At 39.3% G+C, this 14,630-nt stretch overlaps 1 protein-coding gene and 3 long non-coding RNA genes across 4 annotated transcripts; 2 read left to right on the top strand and 2 right to left on the bottom strand.

The window, feature by feature from the left end:
• Positions 1-2,151: 2,151 nt before the first annotated feature.
• LOC125561848 lies at positions 2,152-3,593 on the top strand. Its single transcript, XR_007307542.1, has 2 exons — positions 2,152-2,241; positions 2,318-3,593. It is a non-coding gene; the product is annotated as an uncharacterized LOC125561848 (long non-coding RNA).
• A 1,206-nt stretch (positions 3,594-4,799) lies between these two features.
• LOC116616235 (zinc finger protein 22) lies at positions 4,800-11,341 on the top strand. The gene is made up of 5 exons (XM_032378255.2): positions 4,800-4,886; positions 5,699-5,752; positions 7,574-7,698; positions 7,964-8,216; positions 10,019-11,341. The coding sequence occupies exons 2-5, from the start codon at positions 5,709-5,711 to the stop codon at positions 10,482-10,484; spliced, it is 888 nt and encodes a 295-aa protein (XP_032234146.2). The 5' UTR covers positions 4,800-4,886; positions 5,699-5,708; the 3' UTR covers positions 10,485-11,341.
• A 214-nt stretch (positions 11,342-11,555) lies between these two features.
• LOC125561849 lies at positions 11,556-12,569 on the bottom strand. The gene is made up of 2 exons (XR_007307543.1): positions 12,411-12,569; positions 11,556-12,223 (listed from the first exon to the last, which is right to left on the bottom strand). It is a non-coding gene; the product is annotated as an uncharacterized LOC125561849 (long non-coding RNA).
• Positions 12,570-13,318: 749 nt separating this feature from the next.
• On the bottom strand, positions 13,319-13,974 carry LOC125561924. The gene is made up of 2 exons (XR_007307627.1): positions 13,942-13,974; positions 13,319-13,520 (listed from the first exon to the last, which is right to left on the bottom strand). It is a non-coding gene; the product is annotated as an uncharacterized LOC125561924 (long non-coding RNA).
• Positions 13,975-14,630: the final 656 nt, after the last annotated feature.

The raw sequence follows: 14,630 nt of genomic DNA, 5'->3' as shown, positions 1-14,630 counted from the left end.
GATGGGCCGGTCTACATCTCCTTTGATATAGATGGGCTTGACCCCTCCATTGCACCAGGAACTGGTATGTTAACATATATCCTGCAACGATAAGTTGGAATAGAATTGACAACAATACGTGCTGCTGCTACTGAAATACCCTGGTTCCCGTTGGCTGAAAGTCTGCTTCACCTACCCCCTGTTACTTCAAAAAGTAGAAAGCAAAGAAAACCGTTAGGGTCTCTAGGGTGAGCTGTAGGTTGTAGATGATGATTTATTGCCAGACTTCTACCCTGTTGCTATAAGTTGAATGGGGCACTATAAGACATTTGGACGCCATTCTTTTATGTACAATTCCAAATGCAAATACGTGTAAATGAAGTAAATTGTTTCATTGCATTTCTAAGAATTTGCATTTGGAACAGCACGTGAAAAGAACGGCTTGTAAACTAACAACGACCTTCCAAGAAAATAATCCTTTGTGCGCTGTTTCGTTAATCATTCCCTTGTCTTGCTCTTTTTTTCCCTCATTTTGGAACAGCCTGGTTTTAGCCATGCGGTATTTTATTTTCTCATTTCAAATAACAAACGTCATAGGGTATCGCAAAGTGAAGTACACTTCTGCTATTGGCAACTGTGTTACTTTTATTGGCAACTGTGGTTTTATAGTAAGTAACTAAGGGCACTATTTTTTACACAGGAACCCCAGAAATTGGTGGCCTCACGGCGATACAAGGCCTGGAGATCGTAAGGGGATGTCAGGGACTGAATGTTGTGGGCGGTGACTTAGTCGAGGTTTGTGTCTTCTTCGAACGCGAGCAAAATGAGCGCGATCGCGGAGCGGTTCATATAAAATAAATTTTAGAATTAAAATTAAAATCAAAATCATTGGAGCTTCTGTAAAATAAAGCAAAAGAGGGTTGTATAATCAAAAGCATTGCCCTATGCAGGAAAATAAATAATCATTACTTGGTCATAAAGGTTGCGAATTGTCAACGCGAGGTTTTTGAAGGTCTAGAAAACAGGTATTATAAATTTAAAATTCGAGAAACTTGAGATTTATAGCTTTTGTTTTGACGTTTTGAGCGACCTATCTCTACCCTCTGACAATACAATACATGCAAGCAAAGACAATGAACAGCGCGTCCGACGTTCTCGGACATAGAAACACCTTGTAAACTGGTCGTTTTTGCGCTGCTGTCAGAACAATAAACTGACATGAAAATTGCGTGTGAGCAATTTAATGTGACTTTTTTTTCCAACCACAAGTTCTTGTAACCAATCACAGATGAGAATGAATCACGCGATGAAGTTTCCAACCATTTTTAAAATACTTTATACTTCATTTACCAAATTCAATCGAAAATATCATAAAAAGCTTCCCCAAATCATCCAATAGAAATGAATGCGTACCAGTCACATCGCTAGGATGACGATCCGATGACGACTGACTGATATTCTTAAATAGAACGCGGCGCTCAATCATTCGGGACGGGGTTTGGGCATTATGTGGCAAATTTTGAGAACTTTACAAAAAGACTAACACTTAATGATAGAAACAGCCTGTGTTTTTTATTGTATTCGGTCTTGCCATAACTACCTATCGATATAATCACCATCTTGATTCCTAGTCCCCTTCACCGTGTCCATTCTTTTATACGTTATTTGGTGATAATGATGCTTTAGAAAGTCATATTAGAGATTTATATTTATTAAAAGAACACAGCAATATTCTTATACAGTGGAAAAAAATCCCAAGCATCTCTTTGTGTTGTCAAGACTAAGATTCTCTTACAATTTATAATTAATAACAAGAGAAAATACTTTGTTATGATCAACAGCACCTATATTTCGGCTGTGTACAACAGCCGTCCTTATGGTGTGAATCGTACAGTGGAAGATATCGCAATGGTGCGAATTAAAGATTGCTGGAGGGTTTAGTCGCAATGTTCTTAGTTTCTATATACCATATTGATATCGGATGGCTACAGACTGACCTCGGAAATCATTTTTAAAAAAATACGAAAACCCTAACGTCTGACGTCACCTGATATGGTTACGTGAACATTGCGCTTAAACCTGGCGAGCCTTCTTCGCTTCACACCATAAATATCTTTCACTATGATGTATTTACCGAGATATTTCTTAGTGTAACGTGGTCAAGGCCCTCAAATCGAAGAGGTTTTGTTCTAACAAACATGTGATGCGCATCTTTGGAAAACCAGGTGATACGCACGCCAACTACCTATATCTGCCATCCCAGTACGACCTTTTAGTGCACTGCTTTCCCTTCAACTCCGTGAAGTATGGCGCTAATTCCCTGCTTTTTGTCACACAGGTTTCCCCGCCATACGACACTACAGGCATCACAGCGCTTACAGGCGCTAACCTGCTGTTTGAAATGCTCTGTGTTCTTCCCGGTGTTAAATACTACAAGCATTAGGGTTCGAAAGCTATGGATCTACGCAAGTTAGAGCCATTAGCACAACAGGGTCTCAATTAAAGTCGGCAGTGCCTTCTATTTCACGTTGGGCCACCGGCTTGATGAAAATAATAATATGACTTATTTAGAAACATTTTTCCCTTAACTTTTCCTTCAACTTGCTGACTTCATTATTTTTTTCTCCTTAATTTTTAAATTTTTTAAACTGTTTTAGTGTGGACGGGTGTAGTCATATATAAAGTCATGATAGTTTGTTATAGCCATAGGGTAGGAGGGTGATAAATATGTGCTGTAATGGTTTAGTAGATTAACTTTTAAATGTAGACGTCTATGGACGTTTCCACAGACAAAAGGCTTAGTGGGGGAGATGGTTCATAAAAAATAAGTCTTACCGACGCTTCGGTCGTTATGATTTAAACATTGATATGAAAAGGGTGTATTTGTAGATTTACCCAAAAAAATTCCGAAACAATGTTAGTTGTCCGGTTCCCTTTTTTTCTGCCTTAGAAATGCTACGTGTCATTGCGCGCCATTGTATGCCATCAGCATTTTTCCTTTATAGTTTGCGTGAATGTTTTAAGTAGAACGCTTCACTCTTCACGCATCTTTTAGTGGGCCTTAGGTAGCTTCGCCACCTGAGCGGGCTAATTACCCATTCTGCGCGTTGTTTAAGCGGTCGGGTGTCATGTCTGGCTATTTGAAATTCAAAGAGAGTCGTTTTGACCCGGGGGGGGGGGGGGGGGTTCTTCAGGGTAAAAGTTTTGATCTCATTGTCAATTTGTAAAGCCAACAGAAATAGAGATGCACATGAAAGACACTCTTCTTCGTAAACAGGAACTACAATGATAACACCACAGGTTGGCCGCAGTGTGTCCGTTTGTTTCTCAGTTACAAAGCACAAAACCTTTGGGACAAGGCGGTCCCTGTTTTGTCACTTGTTTGTTTCTTTTCTTTTTTTTATCTATTTTAAGGATACAAAAAATAATATAACAAGCTCGGGTTTGAAGGAGTATTTGAGGAGGATTTTCTGTGGCTCTTGCCGTCGCCACTCATTATGTCATCTAACAAAACCAGTGACCATCAAATAATATGTATTCGATCATCTGACCGTCAGATGTCAGGCTGAAAGAAAATTGTTCTGTTGTTTTTAATAAAAAAAATTGGCCATAGATATGTGGTTCAAGACTCGTTTGTAGCGTAACAATCCTTTTAAGATATTATTTATCCTTTAAATGATCGCCTACACTACAAACACCAAAGATAAGATTAGTGTAATGTTTTAGTTAAAACACGGGACACAATCACAGGAGAGGCTCGATTTCCTGCTCTTCGTGCGACAGCGGCCGCGAGAAAGGAGGGCAAAGGCTTTTAGCCATTTTAATACAATACCGTATATCGATTTTGGGCCCCCTTCTAAATGGGAAAGTTCCCCCTTCTCGCCCTCAACCGCAACTTTTAATAATGCTATTCGCTGCGAGCATGAGCACGCAAAACGGCCGGGAGCCGAACCTGCCTAGGGTGGGAAGAACAAAGGCGGGATGGGGGCAGAAAAGGAGTCGCACGATGCCATTTCTCAAAATGGGGTCGAAATTAAGTTTACAAAATTTGCAAGACTTTTTTCAGATTTTGATAAACGATCGGGATATAAAAAAAAACAATATCCGGGATAAATGAAGTTATGGTACTTTTGGGTACCCTCCCTCGCAGACGTCAGGCAGGTTAGGGGAGTGAATACCTGCTTAGAAACGTCTGCGAGGCTAACTTTTGCTGAGGCTGACTGAATTTGGAGAGGCTAACGTTTACCCAAAATGATTTAACAGAGCGCCAGGTACGACACGTGATCTAACCGAGACACAGAGTTAATAATCGTGAAAGAGATAAGAGTGGACCGTATTTTGGCAGCCTCTAGCGAGTGCGAGTGGTACATGCGGTTTTACCTCAGACAGAGCTGACTGTGTAATCATCTTTCCCGTCTCGTTTTTGATTAACTATTAGTTTAGAAGTTGGGGTAAAAAAAAAATCCGTGCATTGAAGCACGCAAACACAGCATTTTATCTTTAAGATGGTCAACTTGTCATTTCTTCAATAAGTTGCTATATTTGAATGTGTTTGACCAATGAAGTCGTGGTCCCAAGCGGATTGTGTGAACTGGTGAAAAAGGCCTATTCGCATTCATTAATCATATTTTGAGAACGATTATGCTTCTAATTGAAACTGAATCGGCCCGTCTATTTTTCTTCTTATTCACGTTTAACAGTTTTTTTTTTTTTTTTACGCTTTAATGTTTTTTTTTTCTTTCTTTTTGCTGCGAATGTATGGTATACGCCGGCAAAGCAGTATCACACTCGGTTTCCCTGTGTAACAGGCCTGGCTGCGATTCGCGTTCCTTCTTTTCACGGACTCTGTCAAACAACAATAACAATGTGGAGGAAAAACGACTTGTGTTTTGTTTGATTTTAATAAGGTAAGGCAAGCAAAGATTTCTTTCCTATATTCTTAGATGATGGAAGGTGCCCTGGAAATTCTCTCGATTGCCTTTGAGGAATTGCTTGACATTTATTTTGGCCGTGGCCCCGACAGCGTGTTTGGCGCTCGCTTGGCCGCGTTCTCTGTGGTGGTGGAACTAGTTTGGGGGTGTCGCGAGCTTCCTTTTGTAGTTTTTTTTTCTATTTGTGATTAAAACTGCTATCAGTAGCAACCCCTAAGGTCAAATCAAGCCATAGAAATAGCCAATATACCACACGTTTACAATATACTCAACCGGTTCAGTGCAAAGTCACACCAATCGAAAAGTTTAAAAAATATATCTGCCCTGGACAGCGATTTGCTCGTCTAGAGTTACCTAAGCACAAAGATAGCACTCCATTCTACCCGCTCTTCGTGAACACAATCTCGTGCTAACTCTGTCTAGTCGTATGCAAGCTCGTTCGCAGGTTAACTTATGCAAATAACTCACCTGAATCGCCGCAGTAAACTGTGGAAAGCAAAGCGTGCGAAAACATCGCCGATATTCCAGCAAAGAACCGTTCTTAACTCGGCGGCCTGTGTTTTTAGTCCTTATTGTATTCATCGAATTGCAGGCAAATTAAAGGGCTTCTGTTTTTAGTGAATTAAACGGAAGTGAATTTCCTAGGTTCCTGGCCAGTTGAGACAGTGTTTTAAGTTAATGTATTCATCAGTTAACAGACGTTATTTGAAGTGTCTAGCCGTCGTTGGTTATAAAGTTGACGTGGTTCGATATTTGCCACAGTTTCCTCAAAGAATTTCTTTTTCTAGCATCAACTTCATGGCATTGAGAACTCCGAGTCTAACCATGAACTTCTTTCAAAGGTACTGGTTTGAGTTTTTTTAGGTCCAACTTGAAAAAAAACGCACCGGGTCTTTTTTTGTGATTAATTGATTTATGAATCGCTTAGTAGTGTTCGAGAAGTATTGTCTGTGAGTTGAATAATTTTCTATACTAATGTTTTACTTTTTTATTTTGGTTAGTAAATATTTGTCTCTTGAATCTGTTAAGCTATGAACTAGTTGTTTGATCAAGGATTTATATGTACTAATTGTTCTTGTCAAATCTTCAATCATCTAAAAGTGTTAACTTACAGCACCAAAAACATATTTAAAGTTATACTTCAACCGACTGTTACCATATCCTACGTTATTGTTTCCATTTTGTGGTGCAATATACATATTTATAACAAAATCATAAATGAAGGATGTGCGATCTTTTTTAAGGTCTAAGTGGGACGACGACTATTCAACTTAAATATAGTTAACACCAAAAGTTTGAAATCAATGGTGCCAGCCAAAGCAGATGTTTGTCTTGTCTTAGAGGATTGCGGAGTGGTTCATGTTCAAATATAGCATTGTTGAAAATAGTTTTAAGATCTTCTAATGTCTTTGCATGATATTCAGTTCAAAGAGGCAATTTTATAGCCAAAAGCTATTATCACATGGTTGAACACACCATCATCATAATCCTTGATGTTTGTACTTGTTACCTTACCTGATATAAAATTCTTCAAATTTATGATAGGAGAAATTGTTAAAGTAGACGCCCATTTGAGTTATACTTTTGTTAAGGAAAAAAAATTGGTAATTCTTAAAATAGTCTTTATGTAAATATGTTGTGAATAACACACAAACACCAAGACAATAGTTGTCAATTCAACCGAAATGCCATTTGGTTGTGTTATGTTTGAAGTTCTGAATGTGTTAAAAAGTGTTTTTTCTGTAGCTTAAGATTTGGTTTGTACCATTTTTTATTATTATACTTGGCATTTTAGATTACTGGATTTGCTCAATATTGTTTGAAAAGGAACCGACAGACCTTTGAAAAATTTAATTTGCCCATAAATAATTCTAAAGGGGGCTTGTCATGCAATCATATTTTTTCCTTGCTATTTATGAATACTGCAATTGCACTGTTTATCAGATTTTGCTGAGCTGGAAGAACTTTGTGTTGTACTTGTATTTTATCTACTATAAATAGTCATTGAATATTTATATCATCAAATTCATTGTTAAGAACTTTAAGCCTATTAAAGTGATACTTATATTAAAGTTATATTCATTGAAGCAAACCTCCTCCTTTTATGGTAGATAATATGAATAATGGGTTAATTGTAGGGGGAGGGGGGTCACAAAAAGGATTGCTTAAATTTTACTATTCCCCTCAACAAGATTGAGGTTAATAGTGTATTGTGTGGTTTTCTGATGTGATTTAAGTTTTGTTCAGAGCTTTCAAAAAATTTTGCAGATCAATTATAGGTTGTATTTTTTTTCAAGATGCGTGTGTGCAACTGGTTTAAAATTTCAGTCCCAAAGCTCAAATATTACAGTAGTTGCACAGGTTTCGAGGTTTTTATTTGCTTCTTCTAGACTTTATAAATTTGATTTCAAAGAGTTTTCCTATCCTTAACTCCACTATGCATTAAAAATGCATAATGCGTCACAGACAAAACTTTTGTTTTCCCCTTTTTTGCAACCAGTTTGAAATTTTGAGCAGAATTTTGGAAAATCTAGTCACAAACACAATTGTTTGCTTCCAAACATTAAGGCTAGTGACCTAAGGGATACACCTTATAATCCTTTGGAAAGGCTTCTAGGAATGGATTCCCTTATATATTGTTGTTACAATTGATTCCTGTCTAGGATGGACTTGCCAGCATGCCTTAAGGAGTGCACATGTGACAGGGACCCGTACTCAAGTTGCCATGGTAACATAGACCACTACCCACCTAATAAGACGGTAGCTGAGGCCAGGACTATATCAACAGGTAATGTTTTCTTTCGATCCTGTACAATTCATTAAATTGTGCTGGCTGTCACACTTACTGTATTTCTCAGAGTAATGTGTTATTTTATTGTAATTGTTATTTAAGGACATAATTGCAGGGTTTTGGTATATATTCACTGATTGGGAGTGCAGGGGCATACAATTGCTTTTGGTGATAGTCCACCCTGCACCCACTCTAGCTAGGACCTGTACAGTAGGGAGTTTAAAAAGCACCATGATTGTTTTTTTCTTCTTTCTCTTAACAGTAAAGGATGCCTCAGAAAAGAGTTATGATTGCAGGGTATGTGAGAGGGTCTTCAAAAGCCACGAACTCCTTGAAAAACACATAAAGAACCATGCCGAGAACAGACCACACAAATGCCCTCAATGCCCCAAAGGATTCAAGCAACCAAGTCACTTAGCACAACACTTACGTACACATACAGATGAGCGACCCTTCAACTGCAAGGTGTGCAACAAGGCATTCAAACAGTCTTGTCAGCTCAAGCAACACATGAGGTGAGGTTCGCGAACGCACCCCCCCCCCCCCCCCACAACGGCCGAAAGTCCACTTTTGGTTATCAATAGACATGCTATTTGTAGACAAAACTATAAAGCATAAGCTAGATCACTCCGATATGTCAACAATCAGACAGTCAGACTTTTTTGTAGCCAAACCCGACAATAAACGTCCCGTGGGGATACTGCAAAGACATAACAAAACCCCTTTTGTTTTTTTTTTGGACTTGGTAAGATTTTTATCAGAGAACTCCCCCTCCACCCCCCTCGGAAAAATCAGGTCCACTTTTTCGGATTTCGCATCCCCCCCCCCCCCCCCCCTCCCATCCTGGGTACGGGCCTGTCTTTAGCACTTGTAGTGGCAACATTTACCCTTTCAGCTCACCAGCAAAAAAGGCATTGTTCTCATGCAGTGAGGCAAGCATATTTTTTTAGGGTGTGTTGGTAAACACATTGACCCCTCAACCGGCCTGTACCGGCTTTGGGAAGTACCCACAACCCAAAAAATTCATAAATGCAAACTAAACACAACAAGATGAAGATACTCAGGCATCAGTCTAAGGGATAAATGGTCTTGAAGATATGCATCCAACCAAGGTGTTGGCAACTACTCTTAAGCCAAATAATAGCACAGGTTCTTTGATAAATTTCAAATCAAACAAGGAAAGAAAAGCAGAATCACCCCTCTCAATAAAACGCTCAAAATACAACACAAGGCAGAGAGATCAGCAAACACAGCTCAAGACACAAATAGATACCTTTATTCTGATCCTCCAGGTTCATTTCCATGGCCTCAAAACACAATGCCCACTCCTTGAAGGCTTGTAAAACCATGAAAGATGCCTTTACGGATTGAAAAGCATTCTGGGAGATCTAGGGAAAAATTCACCAGGGGAGGGCCAGCCAACACTCCTCTCCCCAAAGTCAGATGGTTTTTTATAAGTCTTTTCACCCCGAAGCCAAACAAATCAATTCCAGGTCATACAGATCCATAATAGCAGTGTAAACAATTTTGCAATCAATTTGGTTTCAGAAAAGACAGCATTTAGGAGAGCTGTGATGATTCATTAGAAAATTATTTTCTCATCCAGGCAAAGCCAAAGAAGAAAAAATCATCATGAATCCACCTTTGCTTGCAAATATCCATAAGCAAAGCACTCAAAAGACTTCATGATGTCCTGAGACACTCTCCTAATATGCTCATAGCTGTATTTTTGATGAAAAATACAAGCAACCATCAACTTGTGCTGGCTTCAGCACAACGACGAGGGATTAAAAGTGGGGACCGCAAAGCACTGTTGGAAAGCTTGGATACCGCTGACTAGGTGCAGCTGTGTTTGACTTTGACGGGCTGTATAAAACTAAGAATAGGGGGGAGGTATCTGTTTTCAGTCTGTTTTTTGTAAATTCAGCTCAAAAATAGCCAGGTCAATGGGTTAATTTAACCCTTTGTTACCTAGGTTACACACATGAGAAAGCCGTGTAAGTGCTCCAAGGGTATACATGGCTTCAGCCTTCTCCCCCTTAATTTGATCCTCTACTTGTCACACACTGGGGAAAAGCCGTATAAGTTTTCCAAGTGTGTTTGATTGAGTCTTCTACTCATGGTTACCTACTGGGATAAGCTTTATGAATGCTTCGAGTGTGTTAACTATAAGTTTTGACTTTAAACTTTGTTACCTAGGTAACACACTGGAGAAAAGCCATATAAGTGCTCCAAGTGTTTGATTTAACCCTCTACTCTTGGTAACCTACTGGGATAGCTGTGAATGCTTCAATTGTGTTAACTTTCCGTTGTGTAGGTTACACACTGGGGAAAAGCCGTATAAGTGCTCCGAGTGTGACCGCGGATTCAAGCAAGCGAGTCAGCTGAACCAGCATTACCGACTCCATACCGGCGAGAAGCCTTATAAATGTATGACTTGCTTCAAGGCCTTCACGCAAGCCAGCCAGCTCCGCTCACACAAGAAGACACACGAACCGAAGCCCGAGAGAAAATCCTCCCGAAAGACCTCTTTGCCCACTCCGAACCCCCTGGTGACGTCATCAGCGGTTGTGCGACCCCCCGTGGTGATGTCATGCTCGCCCGTGATGTCACGCCAGTCGATGGTGTCCCGCTCCCCCGTGACGCCGCGACCGAATTATTACCCCCCTCCCCGGGCCGGCTCGGCCTTTACCCTGAAAGATGTGCAGATGTCCAACGAGGAAACCATTCATGTGGTGGAGCTGCCAATCACTGCACTTGGGAACTCGCTCAACATGAATTAAGATGTGTTTTTGTCAAAAAGCGCTTGTCGCAAGAGTTTGTAGTAATTTTTCAAGTTTTGCTGGATTTTTTTTAAAGGTAGCAGAGCAGAGCAGAGTCGACCCGCCCTGCAGATGGGCTGAAAAAAGTATTAGTTTATTATTAAGTAACATGGTCATGAGATAGCGTGAAAACAATCGAGTCCCGATTTTCTTTGGGAGAAACACTTGGCTTTGCCGTGTAGAATTTGCGAAATTTATGCTTCGAGTAGAATGTTTTACGAGATATTGATGTAATTAGAGAGAAAGGTTTTCTGTCAGTAGATGTAAATAGTTTATTAAGAGAATTGTTGTATTTTTGTTAGAATTAACAAAAGCCGAGTCTTTATATGTAGAAAAGTACACGCATAATTATATGGGTTATAAATATCACCTTCTACAATGGTGCTAAAACTATACCGTTATATATCTGGTCAGTACCTAACCATTTATTAATATTTAAAGTTTAAATTGTTTTAAATGTTTTTATTCGCCTTAAAGCAATCGTATGTAATTAAGAGATAAGCCTCTAAAAGAGGTCGCCAAGGTCTATTCTTATCTCTCATTCACTTAAAAAAAAAACATCCGGTTTTCTTCTTCAAACGGTATTAAAATATAACTTAATTTTTTGCATCATGGTAGAGGGATTTTTAAGTCCGAATTGAAGTATGGGACATAAAATACCACTCTGTAATTAGCTGTTTTATGAGTTTGTACAAACACGTTGGGGCATCAAATGCTAACGCAGTCGTTCTCTGCGTCTAAAAACTAGGACAGGTTTTGTCTAAAGATATATGTTAAACGCTATTTGTCGATTAGATCAATAAATTATTGTGTTGTTATTCTGTGTTTCATTAATTACACTATCCAAGTCTTTTAGACTTGAATTATAGCAAAATGTGTGTGGTCAACAGCAATTTTCATATCCAACGGTTTTAAGGAATTGCAAAAGGCATAGGTCCAGTACCGGGGGGGGGGGGGGGGTTACCCTCCCCTCCCCCCTTGGGCTGTCAGACAGACAAATTTATTAGAGTGCCGTGAACAAAGATGTACATGGGCCATTATTCTCTAATATTTACAAATAAGATTTTCTAATTAAAAAGCAGTCATAAATGTATTTAGCTACAATGCTATGGTGTTTTTGGGGGGCTAGTAATTGTAGCGACCTCGTTCAATTTGTAGAATGTGGTCGCTTATTCTTAGTTTTGTTAGTGCCCTACGATATTTAATGTTTTTAGTTTGTTCCCTCCAATTGGTCTGGAATTATCGTCGAAAAGGATATCTTCTAATCTCTGTTTGAATTCTTTATAAAGTTGTTTTATTGATTTGGTGTCTAAGGTAGCATCGCTTTGGTATTCTCAACAGTAGCCATAACCGTTTTGAAATAAAAGTGATTTGTAAAATTTCCATTGCCCAGTTCCGCGAATTCGTAAAACTTAATTGGTCCAGATATGCTTGTTTTGCTATTCTGTGTTCGTCAAGTGTCAGAAGCCGTGCCCAAAAATGATACAGCTTTTATCTTGACTAAAAGTGGGAATTGTCCTAGTTCTGATCTGCAAGCTTTGTTTGTGGCTCTTCTGCTAACGCCTAGGTTCAGTAGGATTAATTTACAGAATCTTGTATGAACTTGCTCTATCGGGTCACGTAACTAATAATAATAATATAATATAATATCGGCATAACTCGTAACTCGTTGTACTTGACTGTGTCCAAACCCCATATTTCTGCAATAAACGTAAGGACTGGTTTTATTAATGTGTCAAATAAGTGAATAGTAAGCGGAAGGTTCCTTCTAAACGGCGTGCCCATATTTATACGTAATGAATATAGGGCTTTTTGTTTAGGTTTCGTATTGCCTTCCAGAATCGTCGTAGATTATTTGATTTAAGCTTTGCTAGTTCAGACTCGTACCCAGTCGTTATCTGCTGTTGCGTGGACATCCACAGGAATCCTTAAGCGAGGACTAACGACTGGCAGATTACAGGTCCAAGATGGCGGACGAAATTGGCGAGCAAAAATGTTACGAATTTTCACAGACGAAGAAGGACCTATCCATACTGCATTTCTTGCCTGTAAGAACATAAAGACAGTATGTGCTCGAATTATATATCTGAAAGTGTATATTTGTGATAAATACAATCCAACCAGAGCAGTATGAGTTCAAATGAGTGCCAGAACACTCAGACCATCCAAGTTCATTACATGAAATTATGTATCGAGCTCACCAGTGTCGTCCGCCGTCTTGGGTTTTACGAAACGAAAATATCGTCTAATTGAACAGGGAACCACCGAAAATAAAACTAAATGGTTTACAACGACTGTTTGTAGGTAGGCCCTTGGACTTGTGCGCAAAAAAAGTAAAAAAACTGTCATAAAAACACTGCTTGCAAGGTATTTGAAAAACTTGCAAGATATTTCCTGAGTTCTGCCAGACGTCAAGCGAATTCCGACCCCAAAACCGCATCATGACCGTCATGCATCGCGCGGCGTCTGGGTTTTGCTAGTTTATAAAGTTCACTGTCATAGAATTGGCGTTTTTTTTTTTGCGTCTTAAAAATTTCTAAACATCTTCTTACTATGGTTCAATTGTTCTTTATGTCTACTCAAGAGAGCATAAGATAAGAAAGGGACACTTTGGTAACCCGCGCGCGATGTCGATTCCGAATCTGGCTATTTTTAGTAACCACCACCCCACCACTGCGCGTGAGCAGTTTTACTGCGCGTGAGCATTTTTACTCACCCTACCCCCGCTCTTTGGCATTTACATCTTGTTGTTTGCCGCTGTTTTGTGACTTGAACCCGAAAAAAAATAAACACTCTTTTTGAACTAATAACATCGACAATTTCATTCTAGCATCAAGGATACATGCAGTACTTCGAGAATTGCAAGATTTCAAAAACGTGTAAATAAAAAAGACTTCAGAGACTTGATTCAAAATCAAGAGCGGAAAACCTTGGCTTCAAACCCCGCTTCCGCTGTACTTGCTGCTTCTTCGTGGTTTCTCAACATTCATTATCTTCCTAATGGTCAAACAAAATCTGTAAGTTAGATATTATATTGATTTTTGTGAATATTCCGGTGAATTGAGAAGGAATCCAAGAAAGTACATTTCATAAAACAATCCTTGTAGCGAGGGAATGAATTTTTGTGATGATCAAAGCCAGCAAGCTGAAGTATCTGAGCTTCTCTAATAGTGAGAAGATAAAGGGCGAGTTATTACTGTACTTCTTTGATGCTGCTTCTAGACATTTCTATAACTATTAAGTATATTATACAAGCTGGAGTGATTTGGAGGATTTAAATCAAACGCGTATCACAGCCATTTTTTCGCTCGTCGCTATTTTCTTTCTTCTTGGCTTAACTTCGCCGCTCACACAAACAAAACAGTCAAGTTATTCGGGGATTTAGCTTTCTGTGAGTATATTAGCCAATCTTGCTTACTTAAGTTAGGCTTGTTTTCTTCTTCCGAGTTATTTTTCATGATCTCTTTTCATTCCTATCGAGTTGGCAAAACAACAACACGCAACCCAAGCAAATCCTCACGCGCAGTGGTGGGGTGGTGGTTACTAAAAATAGCCAGATTCGTAATACAAAGTGTCCCTCTCTTAACTTATGCTCTCTCTTGGTCTACTTTATTTGGGTGTCTCGATCTAAGTTTGCCTAAATTAAGAAGATTTTCCTTTTCTGATCTGCATTCGTTGTCAAACCATTGATTTGGGTGTTGTGCCTTCTAATCCGTTACCTCTCGTTATCCTCTATCTAATAGCACCGACTTTCTTGAGGATTTTATGTAATAATTGGTTGGTCTAGCCCCCCTCCCCTTGAGGCGCTATGCAGGCTAGCTGAGGTCATGAAAAAGGTTTTCATATGAGTCATCGGATCTCCGGTATATAGCCCTAACTTCAGCTAGGGTTTCAGGGAGATTTAGCTGTTCTATGACTTTCTTGGCCACGGCCTCATTCCATATTGATTTAGACTTCAATCGATTGATTCTTATTCGCACCGCCTATGTTAACATCCTCGAGCTTTTTACTTAATACTTGAATGCTATAAGAAACATGGGGGTGGTCAGAAATTGGGGTTTTGACTACGTCAGAAGTTAATTTTCTATGGTACTGGGAGGAGGTTTA

Source organism: Nematostella vectensis, chromosome 4, assembly GCF_932526225.1.
Source record: "Nematostella vectensis chromosome 4, jaNemVect1.1, whole genome shotgun sequence".
Classification (NCBI taxonomy): domain Eukaryota; kingdom Metazoa; phylum Cnidaria; class Anthozoa; order Actiniaria; family Edwardsiidae; genus Nematostella; species Nematostella vectensis.
The sequence above is the reverse complement of the archived record's forward strand: the minus strand, read 5'-3'. Positions and strand labels throughout refer to the sequence as shown.